This window comes from Hoplias malabaricus, chromosome 18 (assembly GCF_029633855.1).
Source record: "Hoplias malabaricus isolate fHopMal1 chromosome 18, fHopMal1.hap1, whole genome shotgun sequence".
NCBI lineage: Eukaryota > Metazoa > Chordata > Actinopteri > Characiformes > Erythrinidae > Hoplias > Hoplias malabaricus.
In genome coordinates, this window is record NC_089817.1 from 35459012 (window position 1) to 35473338 (window position 14327).

At 47.1% G+C, this 14327-nt stretch overlaps 1 protein-coding gene across 1 annotated transcript; it reads left to right on the forward strand.

Moving 5' to 3' along the window:
• The first annotated feature begins 1107 nt into the window (after nucleotides 1-1107).
• Nucleotides 1108-13879, forward strand: kctd7 (potassium channel tetramerization domain containing 7). The gene is made up of 4 exons (XM_066650286.1): nucleotides 1108-1538; nucleotides 5984-6153; nucleotides 10242-10420; nucleotides 10684-13879. The coding sequence occupies exons 1-4, from the start codon at nucleotides 1269-1271 to the stop codon at nucleotides 11058-11060; spliced, it is 996 nt and encodes a 331-aa protein (XP_066506383.1). The 5' UTR covers nucleotides 1108-1268; the 3' UTR covers nucleotides 11061-13879.
• The last annotated feature ends 448 nt before the right edge of the window (nucleotides 13880-14327 follow it).

Genomic DNA, 14327 nt, shown 5'->3' on the forward strand with positions numbered 1-14327 from the left:
GGAGGAAACCCGTGCAGACACAGGGAGAACACTCCACACTCCTCACAGACAGTCACCCGGAGGAAACCCACGCAGACACAGAGAGAACACACCACACTCCTCACAGACAGTCACCCGGAGGAAACCCACGCAGACACAGGGAGAACACACCACACTCCTCACAGACAGTCACCCGGAGGAAACCCACGCAGACACAGGGAGAACACACCACACTCCTCACAGACAGTCACCCGGAGGAAAGTTGTGACAGAGACACTACCTGCTGCTCCAACATGCTTGCCATTATCATTATTATTATTATTATTATTATTATAAATACTTGACCAGGGCACAGATTTGAACATTTCAGACTCTGCGCTACTTAGATTTAACCCACAGAGCCTCTCCTGGACCCGGAACACAAAGCAAACCTGTGAACACCGAGTCACTCACACTTTGGGTCCCTAGATGGTGCAACTGTCCCACACACCACCTGGTCCTCTTAGTAGTAAACTCTACCCAGAACAAGAAAGGTTTGTAATAATGTGTCCAGTGGGATTCTGCAACAAATATCACTTTAATAGAAATAAAATTATATCTGAAATTTTAATTTTAGAATTCAGGACTGAAAACCTATGACTGCAGCCACAGTCCAACACAGCGTGGTCTAATACACACACACACACACACTCACTGTCATATCAGAATATAACCCCCCTGTTCCTCAGTGCTCAGGACCCCCACAGAGCAGGTGTGATGTGGTGGTGGATCATTCTCAGCGCTGCAGTGACACTGACGTGGTGGTGGTGGTGTTAGTGTGTGTTGTGCTGGTGTAGAGTGGATCAGACACAGCAGTGCTGCTGGAGTTTTTAAACCCCTCAGTGTCTGGACCGAGAACTGTCCACCGATTGTGGGCTGTGTCCTGTGGAAAGTGGGGTAATAAAGTATGCAGAGCCACAGATGGACTACAGTGGACTACAGTCTGTGAGTGTAGAACTACAAAGTGCTGTTGGAGCTGGGAGAGTGGACAGTGTGTGGATAAATGATGACAATAAGAGCCATGAAACTAATCCACTCTGAATGTGACTGTGAACACCAGCAGCCAATCCCAGCGCAGAGTGGGCGTGGCATGTCTCAGTACTGCTCTGACGTAAACCCAAACAACTGCCGCCGTTATCTGTGTAGTCGCAGCCGCTCCGGAGCGCGCTTTCTTCGGCCTGCAGGTTCGGGACTGTCCGCTGAGTGGCGCCGGGGCCGGGAGCTGTCCGCGGGCCGTGAGGTCGGGGTGCATGCAGCAGAATGGAGCCGCAGAGACGCCGAGCCGAGCCGCAGACACGCCGCCGTTGAGGCGCTTCGGGCCCGAGGGCCGCTCCGGGCCGCAGCCGCGGGTCATGGTGGTTTTCTCGGCGGCCAGCGAGAGCGTTGAGTCCTTGGACGGAGGGCCGGGACTCGCGGGGGCAACGGCCGGGCTGCAGGAGCAGGAGCACCCCAAAACAGCGGTCGGGAGCCCGCGGGGGAACCGCAGCAAAGCCGCGCTCTCCTTCACCCCGGTTCAGGAGGTAAACCCCGGATAATTCGGGTTCAGAAGGGGCGTGGTGGTGTGCTTTGTTGTGGTGTATTATGTTGGGTTGATAGTTTGAGTGTGTGTGTGTGTGTGTGTGTGTTATATTGTGTTGTTAGCATGGGGTGTGTGGTGTTGTGGGTGTCTGTTGTGGTGTTAGAGTGAAGGTGTGTTGTTAGTGTGGGCTGTGTTGTGTTGGAGTGAGGGTGTGTTGTGTTAGAGTGAGAGTGAGGGTGTGTTGTGGTGTTAGTGTGAAGATGGGTGGTGTTGTGTTAGAGTGAGGGTGTATTTGTGTTAGAGTGAGGGTGTGTTGTGTTTGAGTGAGAGTGTGTTGTGTGAGAGTGAGGGTGTGTTGTGTTTGAGTGAGAGTGTGTTGTGTGAGAGTGAGAGTGAGGGTGTGTTGTGGTGTTAGTGTGAAGATGGGTGGTGTTGTGTTAGAGTGAGAGTGTGTTGTGTTGGAGTGAGGGTGTGTTGTGTGAGAGTGAGAGTGTGTTGTGTGAGAGTGAGGGTGTGTTGTGTTTGAGTGAGAGTGTGTTGTGTGAGAGTGAGAGTGAGGGTGTGTTGTGGTGTTAGTGTGAAGATGGGTGGTGTTGTGTTAGAGTGAGAGTGTGTTGTGTTGGAGTGAGGGTGTGTTGTGGTGCTAGGATGAAGCTGTGTGTTATGGCATTAGAGCAGGGGTCTCAAACCAAATCCACGGAGGGCCGTGTGGGTGCAGGTTTTCTTTCCAACCACGCAGAAGCCACACCTCATTCCACCTGTTTTTAATCATTGGATCTAATCAATAGATCTTGGCTTTCAGTAGTGTGGGGCTTTTGCGTGGTTGGAAAGAACACCTGCACCCACACGGCCCTCTGTGGATTTGGTTTAAGAACCCCTGCATTAGAGTGTGTGTGTGTGTGTGTGTGTGTGTGAGTGAGGGTGTTTGGTGTTAGTGAGGTTGTGTGTGTGTGTGTGTGTGTGTGTGTGTGTGTGTGTGTGTGTGTGTGTGTGTGTTTGGCATTAGAGTGAGGGTGTTTGGTGTTAGGGTGTTTGGTGTAGGCTGTTGAAGTGAGGGTGTGTGGTGGTGTTGGAGTGAGGGTGTGTGGTGGTGTTGGAGTGAGGGTGTGTGGTGGTGTTGGAGTGAGGGTGTGTGGTGGTGTTGGAGTGAGGGTGTGTTGTGGTGTTGGAGTGAGGGTGTGTTGTGGTGTTGGAGTGAGGGTGTGTTGGAGTGAGGGTGTGTTGTGGTGTTGGAGCGAGGTAGTGTTGGAGTGAGGGGGGTGTTGTGGTGTTGGAGTGAGGGGGGTGTTGTGGAGTTGGAGTGAGGGTGTGTTGGAGTGAGGGTGTGTTGTGGTGTTGGAGTGAGGGTGTGTTGTGGTGTTGGAGTGAGGGTGTGTTGTGGTGTTGGAGTGAGGGTGTGTTGTGGTGTTGGAGTGAGGGGGTGTTGTGGTGTTGGAGTGAGGGGGTGTTGTGGTGTTGGAGTGAGGGGGTGTTGTGGTGTTGGAGTGAGGGGGTGTTGTGGTGTTGGAGTGAGGGGGTGTTGTGGTGTTGGAGTGAGGGTGTGTTGTGGTGTTGGAGTGAGGGTGTGTTGTGGTGTTGGAGTGAGGGTGTGTTGGAGTGAGGGGGTGTTGTGGTGTTGGAGTGAGGGTGTGTTGTGGTGTTGGAGTGAGGGTGTGTTGTGGTGTTGGAGTGAGGGTGTGTGGTGGTGTTGGAGTGAGGGTGTTGTGGGTGTGTTGTGGTGTTGGAGTGAGGGGGGTGTTGTGGTGTTGGAGTGTTGTGGTGTTGGAGTGAGGGGGTGTTGTGGTGTTGGAGTGAGGGTGTTGTGGTGTTGTGGGTGTGTTGTGGTGTTGGAGTGAGGGGGGTGTTGTGGTGTTGGAGTGAGGGTGTGTTGTGGTGTTGGAGTGAGGGTGTTGTGGGTGTGTTGTGGTGTTGGAGTGAGGGTGTTGTGGGTGTGTTGTGGTGTCGGAGTGAGGGTGTGTTGTGTTGGAGTGAGGGTGTTGTGGGTGTGTTGTGGTGTCGGAGTGAGGGTGTGTGGTGTTGGAGTGAGGGGGTGTTGTGGTGTTGGAGTGAGGGGGTGTTGTGGTGTTGGAGTGAGGGTGTTGTGGGTGTGTTGTGGTGTCGGAGTGAGGGTGTGTGGTGTTGGAGTGAGGGGGTGTTGTGGTGTTGGGGTGTTGGAGTGAGGGTGTTGTGGGTGTGTTGTGGTGTCGGAGTGAGGGGGTGTTGTGGTGTTGGGGTGTTGGAGTGAGGGTGTTGTGGGTGTGTTGTGGTGTCGGAGTGAGGGGGTGTTGTGGTGTTGGAGTGAGGGTGTTGTGGGTGTGTTGTGGTGTCGGAGTGAGGGTGTTGTGGTGTTGGAGTGAGGGGGTGTTGTGGTGTTGGAGTGAGGGAGTGTTGTGGTGTTGGAGTGAGGGTGTGTTGTGGTGTCGGAGTGAGGGGGTGTTGTGGTGTTGGAGTGAGGGTGTTGTGGGTGTGTTGTGGTGTTGGAGTGAGGGGGTGTTGTGGTGTTGGAGTGAGGGTGTTGTGGGTGTGTTGTGGTGTCGGAGTGAGGGTGTTGTGGTGTTGGAGTGAGGGGGTGTTGTGGTGTTGGAGTGAGGGAGTGTTGTGGTGTTGGAGTGAGGGTGTGTGGTGTTGGAGTGAGGGTGTGTGGTGTTGGAGTGAGGGTGTGTTGTGGTGTTGGAGTGAGGGGGTGTTGTGGTGTTGGAGTGAGGGTGTTGTGGGTGTGTTGTGGTGTCGGAGTGAGGGTGTGTGGTGTTGGAATGAGGGGGTGTTGTGGTGTTGGAGTGAGGGAGTGTTGTGGTGTTGGAGTGAGGGTGTGTGGTGTTGGAGTGAGGGGGTGTTGTGGTGTTGGAGTGAGGGGGTGTTGTGGTGTTGGAGTGAGGGTGTTGTGGGTGTGTTGTGGTGTCGGAGTGAGGGGGTGTTGTGGTGTTGGAGTGAGGGGGTGTTGTGGTGTTGGAGTGAGGGTGTTGTGGGTGTGTTGTGGTGTCGGAGTGAGGGTGTGTGGTGTTGGAGTGAGGGGGTGTTGGAGTGAGGGAGTGTTGTGGTGTTGGAGTGAGGGTGTGTGGTGTTGGAGTGAGGTGGTGTTGGAGTGAGGGGGTGTTGTGGTGTTGGAGTGAGGGGGTGTTGTGGTGTTGGAGTGAGGGTGTTGTGGGTGTGTTGTGGTGTCGGAGTGAGGGGGTGTTGTGGTGTTGGAGTGAGGGGGTGTTGTGGTGTTGGAGTGAGGGTGTTGTGGGTGTGTTGTGGTGTCGGAGTGAGGGTGTGTGGTGTTGGAGTGAGGGAGTGTTGTGGTGTTGGAGTGAGGGTGTGTTGTGGTGTTGGAGTGAGGGGGTGTTGTGGTGTTGGAGTGAGGGTGTTGTGGGTGTGTTGTGGTGTCGGAGTGAGGGTGTGTGGTGTTGTGGTGTTATAGTGACGGTGTGTGTTCAGGTTCATCAGCTCCATCTCAGCGTTAATCCAACACAGGCTTTATCACAGAGCTGAGGCCTGGAGATAAACACCAGATAAACACCAGATAAACTGTTTACTTCCTGTGATTTATACAAACACTGAGTGTAAATTCAACACTGTACTAAACAACACACTGTTTACTGAACGTAACACAACAGTGTACAGTATTTAACGTTATCACTTTTTCTGTACGATAGAATACTGTGGTCCTTAATGTAACTATGTTACAATAAAATATACTACAATTTATCTTTAAAGCTTTTAGTGAAGAGCCGTTTACATTTGTTTATTTTCTCTGAGCATTAAATCAGCTGCACGTTTCCCACGTCTCCCTCTTTCCGCCTGATTGGCTGATTTGATCAGTGCAGCTTTACCCCAGGTTCCCTCTTCGGTGTCTTCTCTTTCCTCTCTCCTGATTGGCTGTTGTCCCTGTTTAGGTAGAGCCATGGCTGCGATGATTGGCTGCGAGCTGGAGTCATGAAGTTTAATCGTGTTTTGGAAAGACTCTGCTGAAGGTGTCACTGATGAAGCGTGTCCTGTGATTAGTTTAATCCTGTCACAGCCTCAGCTTCTGAAAACAGCGGCACTTTAAATACTACAGGGGCTAATTGGGGCGTTTGACGAGCTGTCACTGTGTTGATTTTGTGGTTAGTCTGCGGTAACCCTCTGTCCAGGTCAACAGAAGTTCACTGAAGGGAAACGGTGATAAATGAAAGTTTTAGAGTTGTGCATCGTCATCTTACAGAAACACATCCCTGTAGCAGCTCAGCACTGGACACTGACTGAAGACTTGAGTGGTGCTCATGAAAATGGTGGTCTCAGTAATCTTCCTCCTGAGGACAGACATTGGCCAGAACGCTGCCGACTTAAACAGCTGCATACGGAGTCACTGCCTACTCAAGGAGCTCATTATGTATTGTGACAGACCTACTGTTTATCCCGCTACTCCTATTCCTACTACTACTACTACTACTAATAATAATGATCATGAAAATAACGCCCCTGCTGTTTTTCCTGTGTGTGCTGCAGTTCCCGGAGGTGATTCCCCTGAACGTAGGAGGGACCTGTTTCACGACTCGTCTGTCCACTCTGTGCCGGTATGAGGACTCGATGCTGGCCGCAATGTTCAGTGGCCGCCACCACATGCCGCAGGACTCAGACGGGCGCTACTTTATCGACCGGGACGGGGCCTACTTTGGGTGAGTGTGTATGGGATAGCGTAATGGATAACACGGCTGCCCTCTGTGATTTGGTTCAGCATCAGTATAATTCTGTTCAGCATTAGTACAATACGAATCAATACAATGAAATTATTATCGCTTTGCTTCAGTTCAGCATCGATACGCTTCGCTTCAGTTCAGTTCAGCATCGATACGCTTCAGTTCAATTCAGCATCGCTTCAGTTCAGTTCAGCATCGATACGCTTCAGTTCAGCATTGATATGGTTCAGTTCAGCATCGATACGCTTCAGTTCAGTTCAGCATCGATACGCTTCAGTTCAGTTCAGCATCGATACGCTTCAGTTCAGCATTGACACACTTCAGTTCAGCATTGATATGGTACAGTTCAGCATCGATACGCTTCAGTTCAGTTCAGCATCGATACGCTTCAGTTCAACATTGATGCACTTCAGTTCAGCATCGATACGCTTCAGTTCAGTTCAGCATCGATACGCAGTTCAACATTGCTTCAGTTCAGTTCAGCATCGATACGCTTCAGTTCAGTTCAGCATCGATACGCTTCAGTTCAGTTCAGCATCGATACGCTTCAGTTCAGTTCAGCATCGATACGCTTCAGTTCAGTTCAGCATCGATACGCTTGAGTTCAGTTCAGCATCGAAACGCTTCAGTTCAGTTCAGCATCGAAACGCTTCAGTTCAGTTCAGCATCGAAACGCTTCAGTTCAGTTCAGCATCGAAACGCTTCAGTTCAGTTCAGCATCGAAACGCTTCAGTTCAGTTCAGCATCGATACGCTTCAGTTCAGTTCAGCATCGATACGCTTCAGTTCAGCATTGATATGGTTCAGTTCAGCATCGATACGCTTCAGTTCAGTTCAGCATCGATACGCTTCAGTTCAGCATTGACACACTTCAGTTCAGCATTGATATGGTTCAGTTCAGCATCGATACGCTTCAGTTCAGTTCAGCATCGATACGCTTCAGTTCAACATTGATGCACTTCAGTTCAGCATCGATACGCTTCAGTTCAGTTCAGCATCGATACGCAGTTCAGCATCGATACGCTTCAGTTCAGTTCAGCATCGATACGCTTCAGTTCAGTTCAGCATCGATACGCTTCAGTTCAGTTCAGCATCGATACGCTTCAGTTCAGTTCAGCATCGATACGCTTCAGTTCAGTTCAGCATCGATACGCTTCAGTTCAACATTGATGCACTTCAGTTTAGCATCGATATGGTTCAGTTCAGCATGGATACGCTTCAGTTCAGTTCAGCATCGATACGCAGTTCAACATTGCTTCAGTTCAGTTCAACATTGCTTCAGTTCAGTTCAACATTGCTTCAGTTCAGTTCAGTTCAGCATCGATACGCTTCAGTTCAGTTCAGCACCGATACGCTTCAGTTCAGTTCAGCATCGATATGGTTCAGTTCAACATCAATACGCTTCAGTTCAGTTCAGCATCGATATGGTTCAGTTCAGCATCGATACGCTTCGCTTTAGTTCAGCATCAATGCGCTTCAGTTCAACAATTCTTCAGTTCAGTTCAGCATCGATACGCTTCAGTTCAGTTCAGCACCGATACGCTTCAGTTCAGTTCAGCATCGATATGGTTCAGTTCAACATCGATACGCTTCAGTTCAGTTCAGCATCGATACGCTTCGCTTCAGTTCAGTTCAGCATCGATATGGTTCAGTTCAGCATCGATACGCTTCGCTTTAGTTCAGCATCAATACGCTTCAGTTCAGCATCAATACGCTTCAGTTCAGCATTGATACATTTCAGTTCAGCATGGATACGCTTCAGTTCAGTTCAGCATGGATACGCTTCAGTTCAGTTCAGCATGGATACGCTTCAGTTCAGTTCAGCATGGATACGCTTCAGTTCAGTTCAGCATCGATATGGTTCAGTTCAACATCGATACACTTCAGTTCAGCATCGATACGCTTCGGTTCAGTTCAGCATCGATATGGTTCAGTTCAACATCGAAACGCTTCAGTTCAGTTCAGCATCGATACGCTTCGCTTCAGTTCAGTTCAGCATCGATACGCTTCGCTTCAGTTCAGCATCAATACAGTTCAGTTCAGCATTGATACAGTTCATTTCAGCATGGATACGCTTCAGTTCATTTCAGCATGGATACGCTTCAGTTCATTTCAGCATGGATACGCTTCAGTTCATTTCAGCATGGATACGCTTCAGTTCATTTCAGCATCGATACGCTTCAGTTCATTTCAGCATGGATACGCTTCAGTTCATTTCAGCATGGATACGCTTCAGTTCATTTCAGCATGGACACGCTTCAGTTCAGTTCAGCATGGACACGCTTCAGTTCAGCATTAATATGCTTCAGTTCAATTCAGCATCGATACGCTTGAGTTCAGTTCAGCACCGATACGCTTCAGTTCAGCATCGAAACGCTTCAGTTCAGTTCAGCATCGAAACGCTTCAGTTCAGTTCAGCATCGAACTCGCCAGTTCAACATTGCTTCAGTTCAGTTCAACATTGCTTCAGTTCAGTTCAGCATCGATACGCTTCAGTTCAGTTCAGCACCGATACGCTTCAGTTCAGTTCAGCACCGATACGCTTCAGTTCAGTTCAGCATCGATATGGTTCAGTTCAACATCGATACGCTTCAGTTCAGTTCAGCATCGATATGGTTCAGTTCAGCATCGATACGCTTCGCTTTAGTTCAGCATCAATGCGCTTCAGTTCAACATTGCTTCAGTTCAGTTCAGCATCGATACGCTTCAGTTCAGCATCGATACGCTTCGCTTCAGTTCAGTTCAGCATCGATATGGTTCAGTTCAGCATCGATACGCTTCGCTTCAGTTCAGCATCAATACGCTTCAGTTCAGCATTGATACAGTTCAGTTCAGCATTGATACAGTTCAGTTCAGCATGGATACGCTTCAGTTCAGTTCAGCATGGATACGCTTCAGTTCAGTTCAGCATGGATACGCTTCAGTTCAGTTCAGCATCGATATGGTTCAGTTCAACATCGATACACTTCAGTTCAGCATCGATACGCTTCGGTTCAGCATTGATACAGTTCAGTTCAGCATTGATACAGTTCAGTTCAGCATCGATACGCTTCGCTTCAGTTCAGTTCAGCATCGATACGCTTCGCTTCAGTTCAGCATCAATACAGTTCAGTTCAGCATGGATACGCTTCAGTTCATTTCAGCATGGATACGCTTCAGTTCAGTTCAGCATGGATACGCTTCAGTTCAGTTCAGCATGGATACGCTTCAGTTCAGTTCAGCATGGATACGCTTCAGTTCAGTTCAGCATGGATACGCTTCAGTTCAGTTCAGCATGGATACGCTTCAGTTCAGTTCAGCATGGATACGCTTCAGTTCAGTTCAGCATGGATACGCTTCAGTTCAGTTCAGCATGGATACGCTTCAGTTCAGTTCAGCATGGAAACGCTTCAGTTCAGTTCAGCATGGATACGCTTCAGTTCAGTTCAGCATGGATACGCTTCAGTTCAGTTCAGCATGGATACGCTTCAGTTCAGTTCAGCATGGATACGCTTCAGTTCAGTTCAGCATGGATACGCTTCAGTTCAGTTCAGCATGGATACGCTTCAGTTCAGTTCAGCATGGATACGCTTCAGTTCAGTTCAGCATGGATACGCTTCAGTTCAGTTCAGCATGGATACGCTTCAGTTCAGTTCAGCATGGATACGCTTCAGTTCAGTTCAGCATTAATATGCTTCAGTTCAATTCAGCATGGATACGCTTCAGTTCAGTTCAGCATGGATACGCTTCAGTTCAGTTCAGCATTAATATGCTTCAGTTCAATTCAGCATCGATACGCTTGAGTTCAGTTCAGCATCGAAACGCTTCAGTTCAGTTCAGCATCGAAACGCTTCAGTTCAGTTCAGCATCGAAACGCTTCAGTTCAGTTCAGCATCGAAACGCTTCAGTTCAGTTCAGCATCGAAACGCTTCAGTTCAGTTCAGCATCGAAACGCTTCAGTTCAGTTCAGCATCGATACGCTTCAGTTCAGCATCCGGACCCACCGTGACCCTGAACTGGATAAGCGGTTACAGATAATGAATGAATGAATTTAATAACCCAAATATTTCTGTGATGTTGTGTGTTTAGTGATATCCTGAATTTCCTGCGAGGAGGTGAATTGCCGCAGAGAGACCGAGTCCGAGGGGTCCACAGAGAGGCGCAGTATTACTCCATCGGCCCCCTGCTGGACAGTCTGGAGGACACTCAGCCTCTGACTGGGGAGAAGGTGCGGCAGGCCTTCCTCGACCTGTTGCCCTACTATAAAGGTACCGTCACTAAACAAAGTGATAAACAAGGGCTGCCTTGAAAAATCAAAGCATACACTGCTGAGAGAACCGGGTCTTAGAAGAACACACTGAGAACATAAATTATATACGTCATTTTCTACAACTGATGATAGTGGTTAAGAGGATTGAGTTCTTTGTTACTTCACTTCTTACTTATATTCCCCCTGAATTACTCCGTGTCCACAGGGAGAGCAGTGTGTGAGTCCCGTTGTTGTGAACACATGTCTGTGCTGTGGTTCTAGATAACCTGGAGCGGATTGTGGAGATAGCGAAGCTGCGAGCGATGCAGAGGAAGGCTCGATTCGCGAAGTTAAAGGTGTGTGTTTATAAAGAGGAGATGCCCATCACTCCGTATGAGCGTCCCCTCTTTAACTCTCTACGTTTCGAGCGCTCGGAGAGCGAGGCCAAGCTTTTCGAGCACCACTGCGAGGTGGACGTGTCCTTCGGGCCGTGGGAGGCCGTGGCGGACGTGTACGACCTGCTGCACTGCATTGTGGGAGATCTGGCAGAGCGCGGCATCACCGCAGACCAGCAGTGCATCGGGGTCTGTGACAAACACCTCATCAACCACTACTACTGCAAGCGGCCCATCTATGAGTTCAAGATCACCTGGTGGTGAAGGACCAGCCCTCCCGAATCTCACAATGCTTCCAAAGCGGAACTCGCACAACCACACGACTCGCAACCCTCACAACACTCGCACAGCTCACGCGACTCTCACAGGCGACTTGCTTTTGTTTACTGTTTCACTTCAACATATTAAACATGCACTGAGACATATCTAGAATCTTCTGAGCAAAAGAAATAATGCCCGTTAAGTTTAGAAATGGACGGCTTTGAATCGATGCTGTACTTTCGTTGCTTGCAGTTACACGTTTTGACCAGAGAGGTCTCCAAAGCCACAAAAGTAAGTAGTTCTGCTTTAAGCAACAGAAACTCATTTAGTTGTTTTCACCTCCTGGATTCTAAACCAGTTCATGTTTTCGAATGGAACCGAACGTCCAAAGCCAAGAACCACTGTGTGTTATTTTCTTATTTAACACAGTGTTATAATTTAATTCACAAGGGCAACATCTTCAGAGTTTTAACACAAGGCTCTGTTCTAAAAACACATACTGTATATGCTTTGCATCCTCAAACAAAAGGAGTTTACTGATAAAGAGTGACACTCAGTCGAAAATCAAACGTTTTGGGACATTGCTCTTTAACTGTCTTTAAATGCAGCTAAAGGAGTCTCTCACAGAAAATCATGCCTTATTTACTTTTCTTCATTGGAAGTTATTTGCAAAACAACAAATTTATATTCAGTTAATTTTGGAAACAAGCCAAGCTTTTGTCCCCAAACGTTTTACAGACAGTTTGCGAAATGCTCAGATGCAAAGTGTACGTTTGAGGAACTGAAAAAGCGGTGGAACTTTCCACTGACCTGCACCTGACTGCGGTGACTGTAGTGGAAGATGTGTGTTATATTTATCTCTAAAAAGTCTTAGTTTGTAATTGATGCTGTCATTTATTGGTATTTTAGTTGGTATTGTTGTGTTGGGCCTCGTCCCCGGTTCATGGAGGACTTTGACTCTTGTGGAACAGTGTTCTGTGTTCAGAGTCTTCAGACCCCGTGTTTGTGAATGTATTGATGGAGAGGGCTACACCAACTGGATGATTATTGTGAATCATTGTAGCTTGTGCTTTGTTTTTTAATAGAGTTTAGTTTGTCATTGGCCGGTCCAGGCCCTGTCCACACACACACACACACACACACATCTCTACAGCTGCTGCTCCGAGGCTGAATGAGGCTCAATACAAAAAGCCAGACAATTTTCTATTAGGATCTATACATATTTTGTAGGTTTGTTAGTGATGAGCATCTGATCTGTTTTCAGGTTCAGTAAGTAACAATAACACTCATCATGATAATAACAATTAGCATTTTTACCTATAAACAATTAAACAAATTAAAATTCTGACCACGGTGGAGCAGCAGGTCGTGTCTCTGTCACAGCGCCAGGGTCCTGGAGGTTCTGGGTTCGAGTCCTGCTCCGGGTGACTGTCTGTGAGGAGTGTGGTGTGTTCTCTCTGTGTCTGTGTGGGTTTCCTCCGGGTGCTCCGGTTTCCTCCCACGCTCCAAAAACACACGTTGGTAGGTGGATTGGAGACTCAAAAGTGTCCGTAGGTGTGAGTGAATGTCTGAGTGTGTGTAACCCTGTGTAGGACTGGCGCCCGCTCCAAGGTGTGTGATTCCGGGTGGACTCTCGGCCCACCGCTGCCCTGCACTGGATAAGGGTTACAGGCAATGAATGAGTGAATTCTGACCAAATAATATATGGCATGTTCAACAATGCTCTGTAACGTTTGTCCAACCTAGCAACAGTCGCAATGACAAATCACATTTGTTTAGCCATGTAGAACTCTGTAGAATTGCTTGTATTGCTGCCTAGCAACAGGTCATAAATATTACATTCATATTTCATGACAGATATCTCTGATAGGCTTATGATTAAACTCCTGTGGTTTTAAATGAGATTTATATTCAGCAGCTTTTGTTTTCTTTGATACGTTTTTGTTTCTGTTGTCATGGTCATTACACTTTGTTTTAGCATAGCTCTGTATAGTCTGTATGATATATTTGTAAAAATTGTGAACTAAAGAGTATATTAATGAATAACTGGACTGTTATCCATCTTATTGCAATTTGAATTACCTCCTGTTTACTCTGGTCTGAAACATAGACTGCTGCTAATCATGTGTTTATATCGTATTGTTTTTCATTTTTTATTACTTTCTGTAGTTTGTAACTGACACTAAGGCGCTGTTTAAGGCTGTCGTTATTATGTTATTAACACAAGTGAAATATTGAATTATGATTAAGTTGTTAACATTTCTGAAAAAAGTCCAAAAATACATTTATTTGAACAATAACAAACCCTTTAATGTTCCCAAAATGCTTTATTGTATTTGTAATTGACTTGGTTTCTTTTAATGAATGTACAAATAAAACAGATAAGTCTCATTTTCATAGAGAGTTTAAATAGGAATTAGCGTCACGCTAACTCCTGTATGCTAATAAGTAAATTATATTTTCATTCATTTACGTGCGTTTGTATTGACTAATCAAGTTTAATTAAGTAAATATGACAGCCCTATTACAGTCATTTGATGTTTTTGATCAAATAAATCCTGCTTTGTAGTGTTTTTTGTTTAAGTTTGAGGGTGGTAAAAGTGGAAGATTAGCATGAGCTCTCAGCGCCTGGGGCAGCTGTAAATTATTTCAGAAAACCTCTGTTAATTTCTTTATTTTCCTCACTCCTCGTGGACAGTTTGGTTCTTTTTCGCTGAAAAAGGATGTACTTCCACTCTGCTGTAAATGTGTGAAAATCTAATGTTTGTACTGCTTTATTGTTCGACTGCTTTGTTGTGCTATCAATAAACTTATGTATATTTTGCCACTTTTCTGAAGCCTGGATGTATTCATATAGTCTATAAATATGTATATGACATGGGGCAGCCGTGGACTAAAACCGGGGTTGGTGCCGGAAGGTTGCTGGATCGATCCCCAGGGACCGGTGGGAACATCCACAGCTGAAGGGCCCTTGAGCAAGGCACTGAACCCCCAACTGCTCCCTGGGCGCCGGGGATGGCTCCTCACCGCTCTGGGTGTGTGTTCACTGCCACAGACGGGTTAAATGCAGAAGAAGCATTTCCTTGTACATTGTACAATGATAAATAATTACACACATTTATCATAAAAATACATAACATTAAAGATGTAGAATACACTTTCAAAATAAAGGTCCTGTTCAGGTGACTAACTACACACAGGGGTCTTAAGGATCACTTCATTTCACTACATTTTTTCCAGGAAAGGTGAATATTTAATTTTAATTGTTGT

What these genes read in the sequence shown, in the direction of transcription:
- kctd7 (XM_066650286.1), top strand. Translation starts at nt 1,269, where the DNA reads ATGCAGCAGAATGGAGCCGCAGAGACGCCGAGCCGAGCCGCAGACACG. An exon ending in CCTTCACCCCGGTTCAGGAG is followed by an intron (nt 1,539 to 5,983) that starts GTAAACCCCGGA and finishes TGTGTGCTGCAG; the next exon opens with TTCCCGGAGGTGATTCCCCT. An exon ending in CCTGTTGCCCTACTATAAAG is followed by an intron (nt 10,421 to 10,683) that starts GTACCGTCACTA and finishes CTGTGGTTCTAG; the next exon opens with ATAACCTGGAGCGGATTGTG.